This window comes from Mirounga leonina, unplaced genomic scaffold (genome assembly GCF_011800145.1).
Source record: "Mirounga leonina isolate KUSES-001 unplaced genomic scaffold, KU_Mleo_1.0 Mir_172, whole genome shotgun sequence".
In the NCBI taxonomy this organism is placed as follows: Eukaryota; Metazoa; Chordata; class Mammalia; order Carnivora; family Phocidae; genus Mirounga; species Mirounga leonina.
Genome location: NW_023270442.1, coordinates 10270459 through 10289695, shown reverse-complemented (window position 1 = coordinate 10289695; position 19237 = coordinate 10270459). Strand labels below are relative to the sequence as shown.

Here is a 19237-nt window from a genome sequence, read left to right as displayed (position 1 = left end):
GATCTTTGAGTCATCCTCCCCTAGTTCTGCTAAAATGATCTCCCTAGAGTGCGCATCTGCCCATGATACTCCCAGGTTTAAAACATTCTGATGATTCCCATGTGTCTATTGAGCAAAGTCCAAGCAAAGTAGCACAATTCATAACACCCTTAAGAACAAGTGTCCACCTATCTCCTTCCTAGGCCCATTTCTCATCATTCCTTATCTTGGATTGTGGATCCATGGCAGACATAACTTATTCTATATTTCATGCTTTTTACTCAGGCTGTAAATCTTTGCTTGGCCAATTTTTTTTTTTAATTTTTCTTTTTAAGATTATTTATTTATTTATTTGAGAGAGAAAGAGTAAGCGAGAGAGAGAGAAGGAGCAGGGAGAAGGGGTAGAGGGAGAAGCAGAATCCCCGCTCAGCGAGCCCAACTCGGGGCTTGATCCCGTGACTCTGGGATAACTGACTTAACTGACTGAGCCACCCAGGTGCCCCTGCGTGGCCAATTTCTCATCCTTTGAGAGCTTAGGCATTCCTTCCTGTAGGAGTCTTTTTGCTGAGGCTTTCCTTCTGGGCAGTTGGGATAAGTACTTCTTTCTATACTTCTTTCTTTTTTTTTTTTCCATGTTTTTATTTTTTATTTATTTTTTATTTTATTATGTTATGTTAATCACAATACATTACATCATTAGTTTTTGATGTAATGTTCCATGATTCATTGTTTGTGTATAACACCCAGTGCTCCATTCAATATGTGCCCTCTTTAATACCCATCACCAGGCTAACCCATCCTCCCAACCCCCTCCCCTCCAGAACCCTCAGTTTGTTTCTCAGGGTCCATAGTCTCTCATGGTTCGTCTCCCGCTCTGATTTCCCCCCTTCATTTTTCCCTTCCTACTATCTTCTTCTTTTTTTTAACATATATTATTTGTTTCAGAGGTACAGACTTCTTTCTTCAATAACTATGTGCAAATCTTTATCCTCACACCCATAGTGCTTCGTTGAAGTACATTAATGTTCTTGTTCCTACTAAACCGTAAACTACTAGGTGCTATATTCTAAGATAGCTTCTGGCACAGAGAAGATAAGAACCAGCAGTGCCAATCGTGTTAAATCCTTGTCCAAAGGCTGGAGAAGACCAATGTCTCAGCTCAATCAGTCAGACAGAGCATATTTTCCCTTCCTCTGCCTCTTTGTTCTAGTCAGTCCCTCAGTGTATTAGATAATGCCCACTCACATTAGGGAGGAGATCTTCTTTGTTCAGTCTACTGATTCAAATGGAAACACTGTCACAGATATATCCAGAGATAGTGTTTAACCAGATAACTGAACATCCCATGACCCAGTCAAGTTGACATGAAATTAACCATCACAACCTCGAATGTAAAGTCAAGGTTTAGACTAATTTGTAGGCAGCATGAATTCATTATGTGCTTTACGTGCTGGGGGAAATTGCATGAGTATGAAAATTGTATTTTGGGACAATGAATCTGATGTTGGCTTGTAAAATGAAATACAGAAGAGATCAGAAAAAACTACACATGTGAGTCCTGACATGTGAGGTAATAAAAGTCAAACTCCAGAGTTTGTGGGGAATGTGCGAAGGAAAATAAAAGATAGTTGTCAAAATAATCCTTGTTTAAGTTTTCAGTGCTTTCAGTGAGTTAAGGATTGTGTGAAGTGCCATTTAAATCTCACAGAAACCCTGCATGGGTCAGACACTGAAATCTGAGACAACCCAGGTTCAGGTTAAGTCTCTTGCCTGAAGTCATACTTCAGAGATTCAAACCCAGCTCTGTGATAAACTCATACTCTTTCCACTGTGTTGTTCTGCCTCTTGGCCGAATGGGTAAATCAGTCAACAGGTACACATGGTGTAGACATGGCAGATATATCTTTCAGGATTTTCTTCACATTTTACAAATGTCCAGTCATTTTGGTAAAGTCAGGAGAGAGAAAAACAGCTAGGTAGATACAAAGGACTGAGTTCCCCTGTATCTTCATTTGTAAGTCAACTCAATATTAGACAAGATTGCCAAAAAATCACCTAGAGATTGAAGCTCAAGAAACTCCAGGGCCACTGTTTTTTTATTTAATGAAACACCAAAGATGTCCAGTGTGAGTTCTGTGAAGGGGAGACTACTGTGGTTTTTAGTTCTTAACATGATGTGGATATACATGTGGCAGGCAGAATAATGGCTCCCCTAAAAGATACCCATGTCTTATTCCCTAGAACATGTAAATGTTATCTTTTATGGCAAAAAAAAAAAAAAAAAAGAACACCACATATATAATTAAATTAAGGATTTTTGAGATGGGGCAAGTATTCTGGATTATCTACATGAGCCCTAAATGCTACCACATGTATAAGATGGCATTATACATCACATGTATAAGACATCTTATAAGAAACAAGTAGAGAGATGGCACAGAAGAGGATAAGGCAATGTGACCACAGAGGCAGAGACAGGAGAGATACCACCACAGGACAAGGATTGCTGGCAGCCACCAGAAGCATGAAGACTGAAGGAACAGAGTCTCCCATGAGTCTCCATGAGGGAGCACGGTCCTGTTGACACTTAGATTTTGTCCAGTGTTACTGATTTTGGACATCTACTCCTGGCCTCCAGAACTATGAGAGAATAAATTTCTGTTGTTTTAAGTCACCCCACTCGGTGATAATTTGCTACAGCAGCTACAGGAAACTAATATAGTGGCCAAATGACATTGGAAGGCCTAAATCCCAAACACCCTAAAAATTCAATAATACATCGCTGGATTATATCCTTTTCACAGAGGAAAAGAGTGGGGGAGGGCATACTTCCCCTGGGCAATACCTTAAAAGGGACTTGACTTGACCTTGGAGAACAGAATATTATGGCCTCCCAGACTTTGTTTACTCCATGTGCAGACTATTTTACAGTCATTCCTTCCATACTGCCCATTTAAATTGTCTCTGTCACAGATTTGACGGATGGTAGATGTTAGAACTGACAAAATAAATGAGAGCTAATAAAACAGGGAAGTGTTCTTTCATCGAGCTACTGAAGCAATGCAATGCTTTCTAACACCACGATGAAACCAAATAATTGGATACCATGATGAATTTGAGGTATTATAATTTGATGGTGTTAGGATTATGATAAGTGTAAAACCGTAATGCCATGTTCCTTTTGTCCGTAGGCTCGGTGGGATGGCCTGACTGGGCGTATCACCTTCAATAAAACCGATGGCTTGAGGAAGGATTTTGATCTGGACATTATTAGTCTCAAAGAGGAAGGAACGGAAAAGGTAACCGTCTCAATAATAAATTTAAGAATAAAATAAAGAGCACTGTTCAAGCATTTTAATTGTACCTACAAATAGAGTGGTAAGATGATTCTCTTAGCAAGTTCATTTATGGCCAGTTTTCTAGCTCTCTCTCCCTACTCTGCTGATAGATGCTGACATGCTAGATTCTGAAATTGTATGTTATTAATAGCAATACTAACATTCATCTAGTGCTCAGTTTATACAGCAAGCATGATTACAGTATTAAATACATATGGCCCTACGAGTGGGCTTTCGTTAGCCCCGCCTCTCAAAGGTTTTAAGAAATTGTGTTTAGACTTGGAAAACAAGGAGTTTGTCAATGATTTATCTATGGAATGGCATCCAAGTTTGACTCAGAAATGATTTTTAATTGCACTTGAGATTGACAGAGGGATAGACTAAAGTAGGAGAGAAAGGGCTTACTGGCTCTTTGATTTTAGGAGGAAATAGGCCCCCAAAAATGCATTTTCATGCTGGGTTCTAATCTTAGGATTATTTTAGTTGTAATTTTCAATATCTCAAAGTTCCAAGTCCCATATGAGCTCATTTAGAGTAATGCAAATGTGGACTATTTAGATTAAGAAGAAGAAGAAGAAGAAGAAGAGGAAGAAGAAGAAGAAGAAGAAGAAGAATTTGGCTTCTCAGTGTATTTTATTATACCAATTTTAATATTCAATTATGTACTGGAATTAATTAACACTTATATTGTGAAGATTTTTGCCCTTTAGGATCTTAAAGAAAAAAAGGTTTTGAAACCTCCAAAACAATCATCTGAAAATCAAAACTCTGTAATCCAACATTTTTTTTCTCACTGTAGTGCACAGGAAGGTATGTTTCCTGTAGAAAAGTGCCTTTGGGAACCAGTTACTTACGAACTGAAATGTTTGGGTTGATCTTTAAAATGAGATAAGATTTCCATCTCTGTTCTGTTGCTTTTGGTAACTGAGACATACATTTTTTTTAAGGTCCTGACTAGGCCCCATCCCCAAATAGCCTAATTAAAACAAACAAAGATTAATTAGGCTGCATATAATAGATGGTGACCACTGGTGTGGAAATGTTTGAGAAAAATTATTAGTTTGCAGCTTTGAGGGTACACATTTTGAAAATGCCCTCTCTTCCTGTCTCTGTCTCTCTGCCTCTCTGCCTCTCTCTCTGTCTCTCTGTCTTTCTCTCTCTGGCTTTCTCTGGCTCTCTCTCTCTCTCTGTCCCTCTGTCTGTCTCTCTCTACTTGTCTCTCTCTGTCTCTCCCTCTCTATCTCTCTGACTCTCTCTGCCTTTCTGTCTCTCTGTCTGTCTCTCTGGGGTCTCTTCCCTCGGATTTGCTGGTTTGTTAGTTTAACGTGTCTGGCAGAGCACAAGGCACCCACCTTGCCTCCATCAAGGCTGTGGGCACAAAAGAAAAGAAAAGAATACTTTTAGGGACTGAAAGCCTCTAATGGCTGTTTTTAAAAAATGTCTGCTCCTCTGTGCGTGCCTCTCTCCCCCCTCCACTCTGTTAATGTATAGAACTGAAAGGGGAAGAAAAGCTGTTAAGGAAGCATCGTTCTGGCTCCAGCGTGTGATGAAAGAGATGGAACCATCTTTCTGCCTTCACAGCTATTTATATGTGGCAATATTATGCACACTCCATTGGTGTTTTTCCATCACAGGCAAAATCAAGTTAGATGAAAGTGTTTTCTCCATTTGTTTCTTATCTCTTCATTGTTTGCAATAACTTTTCTTTCTTCAGGTGACTTGGGCTCCATTCCTGGAAGGAATGACTGGGCCTTAAGGCAATGGGGAAGCCAGCCCATCTCTCTCAGGAGGAACGGGAGGAGATGCCCAATCTTTTCATGTCAACCTCTCACGGGGTCCACAGAGAAAATTGTTAGAAAAAGCCCACTTTTCACTTCCACTCAAGTTTCTACTGCCTGGAGACCCATAATCAAAGAACATGTCATCAAGCATGGCGTGTTTTCTTCTTGCTTAGCAATAGCGTGTGTGCATGCATGTATGGATTGACTGTGCTTGTGAAAATACCTTGAACAGGCCTTCTTAAAGAATGATGAAAGCCCTTTCACTCTGCAGCAAAGCTGTGCATATTAAAAATATCTTTATATGATTTTTTTTTTTTTGGTGTGCGAAAGGGAAAGTGAACATCAGGATGTACTACCAAGTGGAAGTAACTTCTGTGGGACCCCATACTTAATTCATCTCTTTACTGTAGCTGTGTTCAGGCTTTATGTTGAATTAATGTGCAAGATTCCAAACTGTGGGTGGGGAATGTAACATGCTGAGCACTCACACGCCTTAATACCTTCTGGGTTCCATGCTCCATTTTAATTAAGTGCTATTTTTATTTTTCCCTCTGAAAACCAAGGCTGCTGGCGAAGTGTCTAAACACTTATATAAAGTGTGGAAGAAGGTTTGTACTTGGACAAAAACTGCAGGAGCTCTGGGGGGTGGGGTAGGGAATATCAGAGGAGAAGCCTGCACCTTTCTGGTTTTGCCAGACCGGTAGATGTCTAATTGCAGTTTAGAGGTGATAGTCTATATAAAGGGAGAACAGGGTGATTGAATATGTTGTCTCTCAACAACATGACCCATGAATTGAAAACAGGCTTGAGGTGGATTAAATAATGATGGATTAAGTATTTCCCTCTAGATTATTTTTGTTTCTCCCAGGCAGGATCAGTCCTGGTTAGCACTGAAAGTAGGTTATTGCAACAGAAGCAGATACTGGTCCATTTATATTCTTTCTCAAATCACTAAATATTTTCCCTAAGAGGCATGAAAACAATAGATTTGACCCATCAGACTAGTCAAATAGGCTAAGACTGAGAAGGCTAGGATAAGACATCTCCCTCAATGTCACCACCATAAAATAGGAGCCATTTTCAGAAATTCCATTCCCTTAGGAGGTATCTTTGTTTTGCATAGGATCTTTGTCAGTGTATATTGTCTGGCAATTTGTTTCAGAACCAGTTTCCAGAAGACAAAAACATTAGAGACTCTGGAAGGGAAATGAGATTATCTTGTAAATTCTAACACCTCCTATTTCATAGTTTATTGTACAGTATCATGTTGTCAAAGAATGCACGCAGATTTAATGTAAAAGCAAATGTTAGACATTAAAAACATTTGGATCAGGAAAATGTCCCAGTGATGTGCAAACATTGTCTTTCATTTTCTCTCTCTCTCTAAACCTAATTGCTAAAATATCTAATGATTGACAGATGCAACTTGAATTACTTCAAGTTGTTCAATTTGAATGGTTTTGTCAGTTTCACTTTTATCTTGCAAATTATCAGTTGAGTCATGGAAAGTGTAAACAGTTTCCCCCTGTGGTCCAAAAGCTTGATTCTCTCTTGGTAGTACTCAGTAGATGAGTTCAAAAATGTCATTTTAAGTTTTAAAAATGTAAGTTTAATAACCTTGTTTTAATCTTCCAATGAATCAGGCTACCAAAGGCAAAGAGAAGGCAATCTCGTTTCCTCACTGCTAATAAATAGATGAACCTAACTGGGGCCCAGAAAGAAGCTTATTCCACTAATCCAGCTTGAGACTCCAGACACTCTTTGCAATGTTGAATTAATTCAAACCAAATATCCTAGGGAATGGAATCCAAACTCTGAAATTACACACAAGGGAGGGGAATGTCCTCTACTTGTCACTAAACTGCAGTAATCACCCCCCCCAACACAGAATTCCCAGAGATGCAACACCATGCCTCTGTACCTCTTCCTTCCTGCTGACCTATCATTCCCCACATTGTAAGCTGCATATACTGTGGTGTGCTGTTTTGTGTTATGACTGAACATCAACAATTTACAGTAACCTGAGTGCTAGCACGTGAGACCTATTGTCCCTTTCCAACAAGACTAAGATTCAAATTCCAAAAGCTCTTTGAATGCTGACCTCCAAAAGAGGATGTAGCGATCTTTCCAAAATCTGTCACTAAAATATGTGTTCATAAGTCTTATGATACAAGAAACAGACAAGTCTTTTATTTTCTTTCCTAAATACTTGATATTTCACTCAGCAATTTTGGATTTTGACTTTATGTGGATCACTCTGTAGGTTTGGAAAATGGATACTAGTCACTCTCTGGACACCCTTTTGTTGTGTCGCTTTTTAAAAAAAGTTTGCTTAATGTCATTTGGGCACTCATTTTCAGAAGCTTCCCTTGGTTGTCCTAGATAATAAATGGCTGCTCCCGCATGGCCGTTTACAAAGTGAAAGAAGGCAGGACCAGACAATTTAGCTCTTGAGTGTTCCTCCCCACGAATAATTGATCCACCCTCTGCTACTTCTCACTGGTAAATTACTGTGTTTGCTTTGGCTCTACGGTTTGAAAATTGAGGTTCTGCTTCCTGGAGGCACTCCTCCAAGGTCAGAGAACAAGACTGAAATGCTAAATATCTAGGCATCTGGTTAACTGTATCCTCCCTCCAATACACATGACTCATGAAATCTTGCTTTTTTTGAAACAGACATTCATTTGCTGATGTGTCCATTTAATTAATAGGTAAAGTAAAGCCAATTGACTACTTAGCTTCAAAACACACACACACACACACACACACACACAACTTCTGTTTTGCTGATTAAACAATTTGAAAACAGAAGGCTGTGGTCATTCAAACTGCATATGTATACTGTCCACTTCCCAGGAATAATCTGGGAATAACCTTGATACTCTTTTAGTCCAGATTTAAAGAGACCTCTGTTACAGAGAGAAAAATATTCTCCCTTTTCTCATCTCATGGAAGAAATTTCACATTGAATGGGACTCTGGGACTCAGTTGATTGGAAATGCTGTAGCAATGATATTTGACCTCCTCACTTTTGGTTGGGCTGGTAAAAGAAATAAAAGCCAGACATTAAGCTGTGGAGTGCATTTGTCTACAGTTTCAAGTTTGTACATTAAAAGAGAATGATATTGTGAGGCCATTCAACACTGCCATTTTCAAATATTAGTATAGTTCCTTCAAACACACACTTGACATTAATAGAAATTAGTTAAAGAGAACACATTCCATTACTTAACAAACTGGCTACAAACACAGTTATTTTCTCCACTTTCCAATACTTAATTAAAAGTTAGGTTCCATTCACCCCAGTGCCTAAGTCAAGTTTTAATTAGAAGTATAGCCACAGCCCAATTTACACACAGCCTTCGTTGAGTTAGAAGTCAATTGCTCACAACCTAAAGCATAGCTTTGGATGAAAACCAACAGACTCCAGGCGTGTTTAGCCTGAGTTATGTTTCCTAAAAAAAAAAAAAAAAAAGCGTCTTTGCCTCAAAAAAGTGGAAGAAGAGGTACACATTGAGAAGAAGAAGAGAAAAAGTTGTCCCCCTTTCCTGGGTTTAAAGCCAACCAAAGAAATCCGAAGATTCTTCAGTTCACAGATGTTGTGTGCATTGCGTGAGTTCTACGACAGATACCGCCCTTGATGGTGGAAAGACTGAATGGTTATTAAAGGTGCTGTCCCATATTCCAAGCCTATATCTCGTAACCTCATTACAGATAGGCTCAAAACACTTCCAAATGCAAACACTACCTCCAATCCCCCATTTACCTAGACCGGTCTCCTTATTTCATTGGCCAACTAACTCTTACTAAGTGTAGAAAGAAAACAGTGACATTGAAATAGTTCACAGTGATGTGTGGATGTGTGATAGTCCTTGAAAATTCCTCAAAAAATTTACATGTCTAAAAAGAGTATTTATCAAGCCAAATGAATTTCCGCTGCTCTATTTAAGCAATAAATCAAAGTAAAGAAATAGAAAAGGAAAGAAGAGGCCTAACATTCCCACTGATGATATTTTATTTAATCATCAGAAAAGCCCTCCTTCCTCCATTTTGCTGATAAGGAATTGAGGCACAGCAGGGTTAATGAACTTGCCCAGGGTCACACTGCTGGGACATTGCAAAGCTAGGATCTGGACAAAAGTGTCTGTAAAGCTTATATTCTGCCCAGGCAGGCAGTGTCCTCCCATTGGGAGAATATATTCAGGGATCAAACATAGGTCTACCCAGTCCATCCCAGAGTCTGTCCAGGTGTTAGTGATCCTCAGTTGCCCCTGTAGTTCATGGCTCCTCTACTTTATCTGCCTCTAAATTAAAATAAACAAACAAACAAACAAATAAATAAATATTTCCCTCACAATCCAAATTCTTTTACAACAGGGCAAGCTTGAAGAAGTTACTGGGGCAGTCATTTGAATGCCCTTTATTATCAATGTCTGTGTAGCTCTTAACAATTACCAACACTTTCATGTACATCTTCTCATTTGGTCTTCTCAATATCCAGATGACATATGTTACAGTTAGAGAACCGAAGCTCAGAAAGGTCACCAGCTCGCCCAAGGTCACACAGCCATTAGCTTTGCCTGGCTCTGAAACATGTCTGCATTCTGTTTGTCTCACCAGGCTGGCAATAAATGCTTGCAGAAGGCTTTAGCTAAATAGCTCGGTTCCCCGAGGCTTTTCTACTAGGTTCCTCCAAAAGCTAAACAAATCAGTGCACTTCTTTAGAACCTACTAATTCAGGAGTAACTTGGCCACTGGAAAAAACTGTGGGTCATTAATTTTTTTTTATTATGTTATGTTAATCACCATACATTACATCATTAGTTTTTGATGTAGTGTTCCATGGTCATTAATTTTTAAAAGAGCACTGAGTTTCACTGACTAGTAATCACCATGGGTGGTTCTGTGATAGATCAATGAGCAATAAAAATGAATACCCTCACTGAAGGAGTTCATAGTCAAGTGCACAGACATAACAAGTAAACACAAGAGTAACAGGCACCCCTGCCCAGCACTGACTCCTCCGTGAAGACAGGATCAGTCTACTGTTCATCCACACTTTTTTTCTTCCATTTATTTTTTTCCCTTTTAGATGGCCCATCTATCCATCATCCACCTTACTCCTTTCATCTCATTCCTTATAAATTTTAGACACCAATGGTACTACTTTGGCAATTTAAGGTTTGTATGACTAAAATGTAAGCTCCACTAGGGAAGAAAGTTTTGTCTGTTTTGTCCATTGCTATGTCCTCCAGTGCCTAGAACAAGGCATGGCACAGAATAGGTGCTCAACACATACATATTGGAAGAAAAATCAGATACTCATTTAAGAATTCTGAATTTAAAGAACAGTAAACTTAATAAAGTAATAAACAAAAAGACCTCTCCCCACTCTATCCCAAATGGCACTAATTTTTCCTGTTCCATGTGCACACTCATTCCTTCATTGTTCATTTTCCCACAGTGAGTAGCTTCAGTGTGATACCCTGGTGTCGTCTCCCCAGACTCTAAGCTTTTATGTCCATTCCTGGTGTAGAAGGGGCCTCTCTTTAATGTAAATGGGGTCACTGACAGCAAGCAGCCTCTGATGTATTGTGTTCTGTGTAGATTGGGATTTGGAACTCGAACAGTGGGCTTAACATGACCGATGGCAACAAAGACAGGTCCAACAATGTCACTGATTCACTGGCCAACCGGACACTCATCGTCACCACCATTTTGGTAAGTTGACTGAGTGGAATTCAGGGTGTTTTATCCAGACTCCTGCCCTAGATTTTGAAGAATTCTTCAGATATCTTTTTCATGCCAACAATTTTGTCTGCAAATGTCAATTTTTAATCAGGACACTAAAAACTTATGTTTGTATGTACCTATAATTGCACTGAATTAGAAGCTTCCAGTAATGTTCTGCACATCTCCCACCTTCAATCCTTTCTCAGCTCTGCCCTGCTGCACTCTCTGGCCCCACTCAGCTAGTCTCCCTTGCTCTCTGGCTGCTGGTTGGTTTCAACCAAGTAGAGACTCTGGCAAGAGACCAAGGAAGTAGGGAAAGAGAAGTAAGAACATTTCTTCCCCTGCCTCCAGTGGTTTTCTCAGAACGTCTATCTCTCATAACCACAGCTCCTATTCTGTCAATGATCCTGCTTCCAGACCTCTGCTGTCCTGGATTCCAGGAGCACTCTTTCCTCCTGCCTGCCTTAACCCTAAGTGATACAAGCTTCCTGATATGTTGGTCCCTGGATGTTTATACCCCACCATTCCTCCCACCTCCATCCCTATTGGCTCCCTTTGCCTTGCCCACACCTCTGTAAATAACCCCTTTACTAAGAGGCTTTTCAAAAGCCCAGGTAAGGGTACTTCCTGCTTCCTATTAGAACCTGATCATACCCTTATCCAGTCATTGTACATCCACAGGCTGTTCATTTTTTCTCTTTTCCAGCCCTAACCCAAAGAGTAAAGGACAAGAGAGGCCACCTCTGAAATCTTCACTTTCAGACATTCTTGCTTTATTTGATTCAGTCTATAATGTTAGACCAATTTATTTCTGGAACCGTTAACTTCTGAGACTTGTTCTTCCATAATAAAAATGGTTTTGTTTTTCTGGTGACTACTTTCTCAGCAACTATCTCATGAAAATGTAGAATTTTGTATTTCTATCAGTTTGTTTGAGGATAAGCCTAAATGGGTCTTAAATGTCTGGGGGAAAATGTATAATGAGAAGTAAAAGGATGTATCAGTAATGTAGGAACTATTATAATGTTATAAAATAAATTTTCATTTAGCCAAATGAGAATAAGGTTAAAGATACGTGGCAGTAAGGAAATGTCCATTATTCATAGAATAGGGGAGTTATTATGTAAGTGTATAAGCAAAGAATTACCAAATATAAGATTTGAGGTGAGTTCAAATAAGAAAATGGAACTGCTAATATAAGAAGACATATAAATAGTCTTTGAACAAGATACCCTGAAGGAATCCAACCAAAATATGTAGATAAAAGTGAATAGTGAAACTGAGATGAAATTTAACTGAGAGATGAGGAAATGAGAATATTTAGTAGATAGGAAGTTTGAAGAGCAAGAAGATGTATTTGCTGATTTAAATTTCCTTTTTGTTAGTAGGCAAAGTTCTTATGTAAAAGCCAGGAAGGAGGGGTTCATGAAAAGGAAGTCTGGGTGTGGGGACAGATGAAGGCCAGATGCCCAGACATCTGGTCCTTCATTGCTGGACCTCAAGTTCAAATGTGACTCTGTCTCTATCATACTATTTACACACAGCCCTGCCCTCAGCAGTGGAGAAAAACATTCTCATTCACACTAAAGAGGAAGAGAAACTAATATGGGAAATGTTCTGTATTGGTAGAAGGTATAGGGAAAATGAGTTTAGGGAAGGCAGGAAGGTGAGCGACTAACTTCCTTACTCTGAGATCTTAGCAATCATTTTCAAATATTTTATGTCTTCCAACTGTGGATGGAGCTTGTATAAGGAAATTCTGCCTTCATTATAACAGGGTTTTCATATTTGGTTTGTTTCAAATAGGAAGAACCCTATGTGATGTACAGGAAATCTGATAAGCCCTTATATGGAAATGACAGATTTGAAGGGTATTGCCTGGATCTGTTGAAGGAATTGTCAAACATCTTGGGTTTCATTTATGATGTCAAACTCGTCCCTGATGGCAAATATGGAGCCCAGAATGACAAAGGAGAGTGGAATGGAATGGTCAAAGAACTTATAGATCATGTAAGCAAAAATACATCTTTTATATATGGGTTTTAAGTGTCTGACAAAATGCATAGTAAGAAGTAAAAGAGAAAAAATGACTGAGTCAGGGTCAGAAGGAATGTTACATTTTTTTTTAATCCTAATAATGGTTTAAGAAGTAGGAGAAAACAACAAGGAAATGGAGTTTGCTTACGTAGAAGGGCAAGTAAGGACACAAACTGAGAACAAAAATTTATGGGTCCATCCATCATGCTGAAGAATAAACCTGAGTGATTCTTAAATTCAATAAAGAATTCTACAGTTTGCAGCTCAGAGCAAAGTCTCATCTTGGCAGCTGATTTTATGACCAAGTGGCTCCTTCCTTGCTTTGCTCATATGTCCTTTTTAAACACACCCCCCAGCAGTTTTTTCCTCCATTTAGTTCCAGGATGTATATATGTCTGTCTGTTTGTATTTCACACCTTCTTGTTTCTCTTTGCTAATAAGTACTATTTCATAAGCACAAGTATGTAAATTAACTGTTTTTATACTAGAGCCAAGCATTACAGAAGCTTCTTGCATGAGAAACATTTGGAATTGAGAAACACAGATCAGGAGGAGCCAGGAAAGTCCAGACATTTGCTGGGAAATGAGGCAACTAAGACAATGATTTTTAACTTGCTTTTGCAGAAGGCTGATCTGGCAGTGGCTCCTCTTACCATTACCTATGTTCGGGAGAAAGTCATTGACTTCTCCAAGCCCTTCATGACACTGGGCATCAGCATTCTCTACAGGAAGCCCAATGGTACCAATCCAGGAGTCTTCTCCTTCCTCAATCCCCTGTCTCCTGACATTTGGATGTATGTGCTCTTAGCCTGCTTAGGAGTCAGTTGTGTACTCTTTGTGATTGCAAGGTAAGTTCGAGAACTACTGAATTTACAACAACAGATCTAGGTCAGTCTCAGATTAATACGTATGCTCTAGACTAGGTAACATAGGTTAAGAACTTTAAAATGTTATTCTAATTTTGCCTGGTGCTCTATTCTGTCAAGTTCTTCCCCAAAAAGTCACGATTTGAATGAATATATTCTAATTTTTTAAGGTACTTTTAAAAGACAACAAGAAGATAATTTTTATATTAATTTAATTTTCACAGTATTTAAGGCAGCATAAAATATTTATTTACCTATCTTCTCTGAATTATATTACAACAAAGCAACAGCTCAGCTAATAAATCTAAAACGTTTCAACAGGAAGAGTAAAATGGTATCCATATACTTGACACTTGGAATATTCCATTACTCAAAACAGAAAAAAAGTTAGCTAGGAATTATTGTAGTAAATAAGAAACCCTGGGGTGAAACAAGAAACAAAGAAAAATACTTTGAAAATTTGATAAAATTTATTTTTAAAAACTTTAGAGAGTAAAAGAGCATTCTAGAAATAACTATGAAAAGAGAGATGACTAACATGTAGAGTCTAAAGGCATGAAATATTTATGCTATCATTGATGATTCAGCTTAGGTTTTATTTTCTGAGATAACTCTATATTTAACCATCCCGCTTTACACAATTCATCAAAGGATTTTTATACCTTTCAGTAGATTATATTTTCTAAATTCCTTTGATGTTGAATCTGAAACACAGCTATTTTATCTTTCTGTTGGCTTAAACATTTGATATCCCTAGATAGAACATGTAAAAAAGTAATTGCTTTTGTATGAACCGCACTAGTTTTCGATCTTTTTCATCTCTCAACAAAACTCAGTGAACTTTTTCCCCTGATCAATTTTTGTTTTCCCTCCAGTAATTTCTATGAGAAATATTTCTTCATGCCAGGTCTCTGTCATTTTCCACTCTCTGGTTTTGATTAATGCCAGGTAACTCTTTCCCTGGCATAATTATAAAGCAAGCTTGGGAAAATAACCTAGGCTAGGAAGTCTTAAAGATCCATGAGGCACACACATACAGTCAGACTGAATGAACGTGTGTGCTCACATGTGGGTATACATTCAATATGAAATAAATGTTTTCTCCATACCTCACACCTCATAAAGTGTAGCATTATCAGATCCAAATTTTGGCCAAGTATTAAGCTACTTTTAAATAATGACCAAAGCTCTCTTTTGATAAGTCCTACCACAGAAGATAATATATTAGTGTGTATGTGTATGTGTATTAATGTGTATGTGTAGTGATATTGTGCTTTGATACTTTAGTGCTCTAAATCAGTGGTTCTCAACTAGGAGGGATTTTATCTTTCAGGGAACATTTGTCCATGTTCTAAAAACATTTTTTTGGTTATCACAACGGAGGGTGGAAAATGCTACTGGTATAAAGTGGGTAGAGCTCATGGATGCCACTAAACATCCTACAGTATGCAGACAGTTCCCAACAACAGTTACTTCAAAATGTCAATAGCCCCACGTCTGAGAGATCATGTTTTAAATAATGAAAGAAGATGTTGCTTTGGGTATCAAATTTTAAAAGATAAGTTGCTCACCTTTGGAGGTGCATTTCTTATTACTGGTTAGTGAGTGAAATTAATACTGCCCTAGAGTGGCTATTTAATCAATGACCACTTGATGAACACTCTATAGTGAATAAGAAATTTTGCATTGACTTGTTCCATTACTCTGTTCTGGGGCCCACATCTGTTGGGTGATATTGGAGACGGTAGAGCAATCCAAGCAGCAGAGGGAAGTAGGTTTCCTTATCCCCCTGTCTGCTGCTCTGTCTAGGCAGTGATGCTGATGAGTAGAATAGGCAAGACAATGCTGATAACCAAATATGTTATTTATCATACTGATTTGATCAAAGCCAATGGGAGACAAAACATGTCAACAGCATCCAGAAGTTCTTACAAGTGTACAGGCTGAAAGTACCCCTTTACACCTGACCCCAACTCCGCCTTTAAATTGCCTTATTTTTGTCATCAGAATCGTGTGACATTCAGTCATTTTCTCCTCCTTATTTTGACTGTTTCTCTATCAGCTCTCAGTGACCCAGAACCCTATATTTTCTGACTTCATTCTATTTCTATTAAGAAAGCAGCCCCCAATCAATACTACCCACTCAATATTCCTATTCACTGACAGCACCATTTATAAACCAGCTCTTTATTTAGCTTATTCTCCTTGTCGCCTCTTCTCACTGCCTTTCCTCTCATTCTGGGTCTTGGAAAAGTGGAATTGCTGTGCATCGAGTGCACACTTGCAAACAGCATGGTGGTGGAACGTGGAAAAAAACTCCCTGCAGTACACAGGTGCACCATCGTGGGGATCTTACTTTCAACTACATTCATCTCTACACCCTTGAATCCATTCCTACTACTTCATAAAGCCCCTAAATATATTTTGGAGATGATTCCCAAAGACAAAATCCTTGTTGAATAGATGTGCCAATTCACTTTTACTTCCCACCATCATAGCTTGAGACCATGAACTTGGTCACTCTGCACCAAGAAGCTAAGATGTGAAATGGCTTTCTGTTACCACCTTAGTGGTTTGCCTTCAGAGTTAGCGAAGTAGAAATAAAAAAGCTAATCTCATAATCATCGTTAGCTCTAGAGAGGCTTTTGAATTTGTGTTCTGAAGTATATCCTTTTATGTCCTTTTAAAGGGGAAAAAAAATAAAGCCCATCACTGCATTTTAGGCTAATGTTCTCACTAGATAGATGTTTAAAAATCATTTGCTAACCCGAATTGAATTCATAAAGCTAGACCAACTAAGGAAAACTATATAAACATTTAAGTTACTATGACTTGTTTAATTATGATGCTACAAATGTGCATGTCAGGGTTTTTGTTTTGTGGTTAACATTTTTTAAATTACTTTTTGAAAAACATTCAACCCCAAGGAATTATGTCCATCATGAACACACAGTTTAAATAAACCAAATATCCAGGTATCACATCTGCTTACATTTTATGATTTATGTTTGTCTTATTAAAAATGAACATTTTTAAGTTGGCATTTAGAAAAAAAAAAAATCAAGAAACCCTTTGACTGTAACTCTGAAGTTATCATACAAACCCAACAGTTATATCACAAGCTCAAATAGAGCTCTGTCCTTTAAAAGATGAACAGATCTCCCTCTCCTCGATGCAGCCCAATATCCATTCTCAGCCATAAAAAGAATCCCTTAATTAGAGATCTTCAGCCGGAATATTGTTTTATATCTCCCATTCAAGTAAAAGCTTGGTATATATAAACATAAACCCAAAATGAACCTTTACTTTTCAACATAATGCTTACTCTTTTAGATGCAAGTTTTGACACCGATTGTAAGCACATTTGTCCCTTTCTCTGTCATTTTGCTAAAGATCAGTATCAATTGGGAATAGCAGCCTCAGAATATCATGAGGGTAGGTCCTATATTAATTTTCCCGCAGCTTCCTGATGCCGACACTGCTGTCACACTGGCTATCTTTAAGCAGGCACTGGGCATTTCAAGCTGAGATATCTACATCCAGGCAACAGGTAGATCTATTGCTTTACGAAAACCCAGTGTCTTACAGCACAGCATCCTACCGACAATATCCCTCAGTCCAATGCAAATCACTCAGAATCCTGGAGAGAAAGAACCTAAAATATCTTTGCAGTGCAGGCAGAATCATATTGCTGTTTAGACAGCTTTCCTTTTTGCCTTGGAAAAATTAGATTAATTGTTCACTTAGAAATGCAAAGTATGAAACACTGACACAAGACCAAAAGCAGCATTTCAAAGAGGAAAGTGATGAGCTCACTGATCAGAGCATAGATGAGGAAGAAGTACCTGAATATCAGGGGGGTTAGCGTTTGCCCGGTTTTATGGTCTGTTGAGAAAAACTCCTTTGAGTGCATAAGACTCCTAATTTATTGCAATTAATATTTTAAAATTATTGTACAAGTGACGATGATATTATTTAAGTAATGGCATCTTTACTGTGCCTACTGTTTCAATTAGTGGGTTCATTAATATTGGTATTCGTTTCTTCAGCTCAGCAAACTACTATGGTTAGAAGAGTGTATAAATTCAAAATTTAATTATAGTGTTGAAACAGTAATTAAAATGTATTGGCATGGCATTGTCAACTGCAGCTATATTCATAAGCTTCACAGGACCCTGCACTGTGCCGCCTGCAGCTGTGGAGTAATGAGTTGGGTACCATCACTGTGGGGTAAACTATGAGGCTATTATCTCTGTACCCCTAAGACTTGATGAGGAGACACTGTACACTTTGCAGAAGGTGTTCGGGGGGGTTTAGGGAATGGTTTTTCATTAAGAGAAACTGTCTGCCCAGTTCCTTGTGCACGATTCACAGTGTGCCCTGCCTTTCGCTGTAGATAATGTATTCACCTTAATCCCGGTTCTCCCCATTGTGTCAGCAACCTGCTATTGTTTACTGCTGAAACCTTATGGCTGGAGAGAATTCCGTATGTTCCCATCGGTTTTATGGGGTTTTAACATTACTCTAACGCTCCTGCTTCCATTAAAAAAACCCAATGGCAAATGGCAAAGCTTCCAGGGCTAGGAACTACAACATTTTAAATCATTTCCAGATCACTTTGCAGAGCCTCTGCTAATGTCTATTTGGGGAAATAAGTGCCCCTTGGCAAGATAGCCCTACAAAATAACCACAGAGTGGGCAACTCCTTGGGCTACAGAAGTCAGACAAATGTTTAGAAAACAGAGAAAGAACCAAAAGAATATCCAGTTCCCCGGATTTTTCTTTTCACCCATCCCAGAGATATCTGGATTCCCTCTTGTTTACTAATAAGGAAACTGAGGCCAGAAAGGTTAAGTGACTTGTTCAAGATCAACTTCCTAACTCACTAGGGCTGCTGATCAAGTGACTGCAGTCCATCATTCTATACATAAATTAAAAACAAATCAAAAGGGAATTTTGAATGTAAAACTCCCCAGTGAAATATGCTATGGAGTTAACACTGATGAACCCCTACCCCTATCCCTGGGGCAGGATACTTCTAAGTTTAAACTGTAAGTCTTCAGGGGTGCCTGGCTGGCTCAGTCGCTAGAGCATGTGACTCTTGATCTCAGGGTCTTGAGTTCAAACCCCATGTTGGGCGTGGAGCCTACTTAAAATATATATATATATATATATATATACTTCATCTCTTCATTTATTTATTTTTTTTAAGATTTTATTTATTATTTGACAGAGAGAGAGATAGCGAGAGCAGGAACACAAGCAGGGGGAGCGGGAGAGGGAGAAGCAGGCTTCCCGCGAAGCAGGGAGCCCGATGCGGGGCTCGATCCCAGGACCCTGAGATCATGACTTGAGCCGAAGGCAGACGCTTAATGACTGAGTCACACAAGCGCCCCCATCTCTTCATTTAAAGATTATGATTTTTCTTTCCATATATGTAGTATACTAAAAAAATTGAATATAACCCAAATCTAGACCTTCTTTCTGTTCACTAATTTTTTTG

At 38.7% G+C, this 19237-nt stretch overlaps 1 protein-coding gene across 8 annotated transcripts in view; it reads left to right on the top strand.

Annotated features, from left to right (window-relative positions):
* Positions 1 to 19237, top strand: part of GRIK1 (glutamate ionotropic receptor kainate type subunit 1) — a 383844-nt gene that overhangs the window by 323564 nt on the left and 41043 nt on the right. For 4 of the 8 annotated variants that reach the window (XM_035017581.1, XM_035017577.1, XM_035017583.1 and 1 more), the window contains 4 exons: positions 3171 to 3278; positions 10706 to 10819; positions 12638 to 12841; positions 13493 to 13716. In XM_035017581.1, the coding sequence (XP_034873472.1) occupies positions 3171 to 3278; positions 10706 to 10819; positions 12638 to 12841; positions 13493 to 13716 (650 nt within the window). Of the gene's footprint in view, positions 1 to 3170; positions 3279 to 5661; positions 5707 to 10705; positions 10820 to 12637; positions 12842 to 13492; positions 13717 to 19237 lie in introns of all 8 variants that reach the window. The other 4 variants (XM_035017576.1, XM_035017578.1, XM_035017580.1 and 1 more) reach the window with 2 other exon arrangements.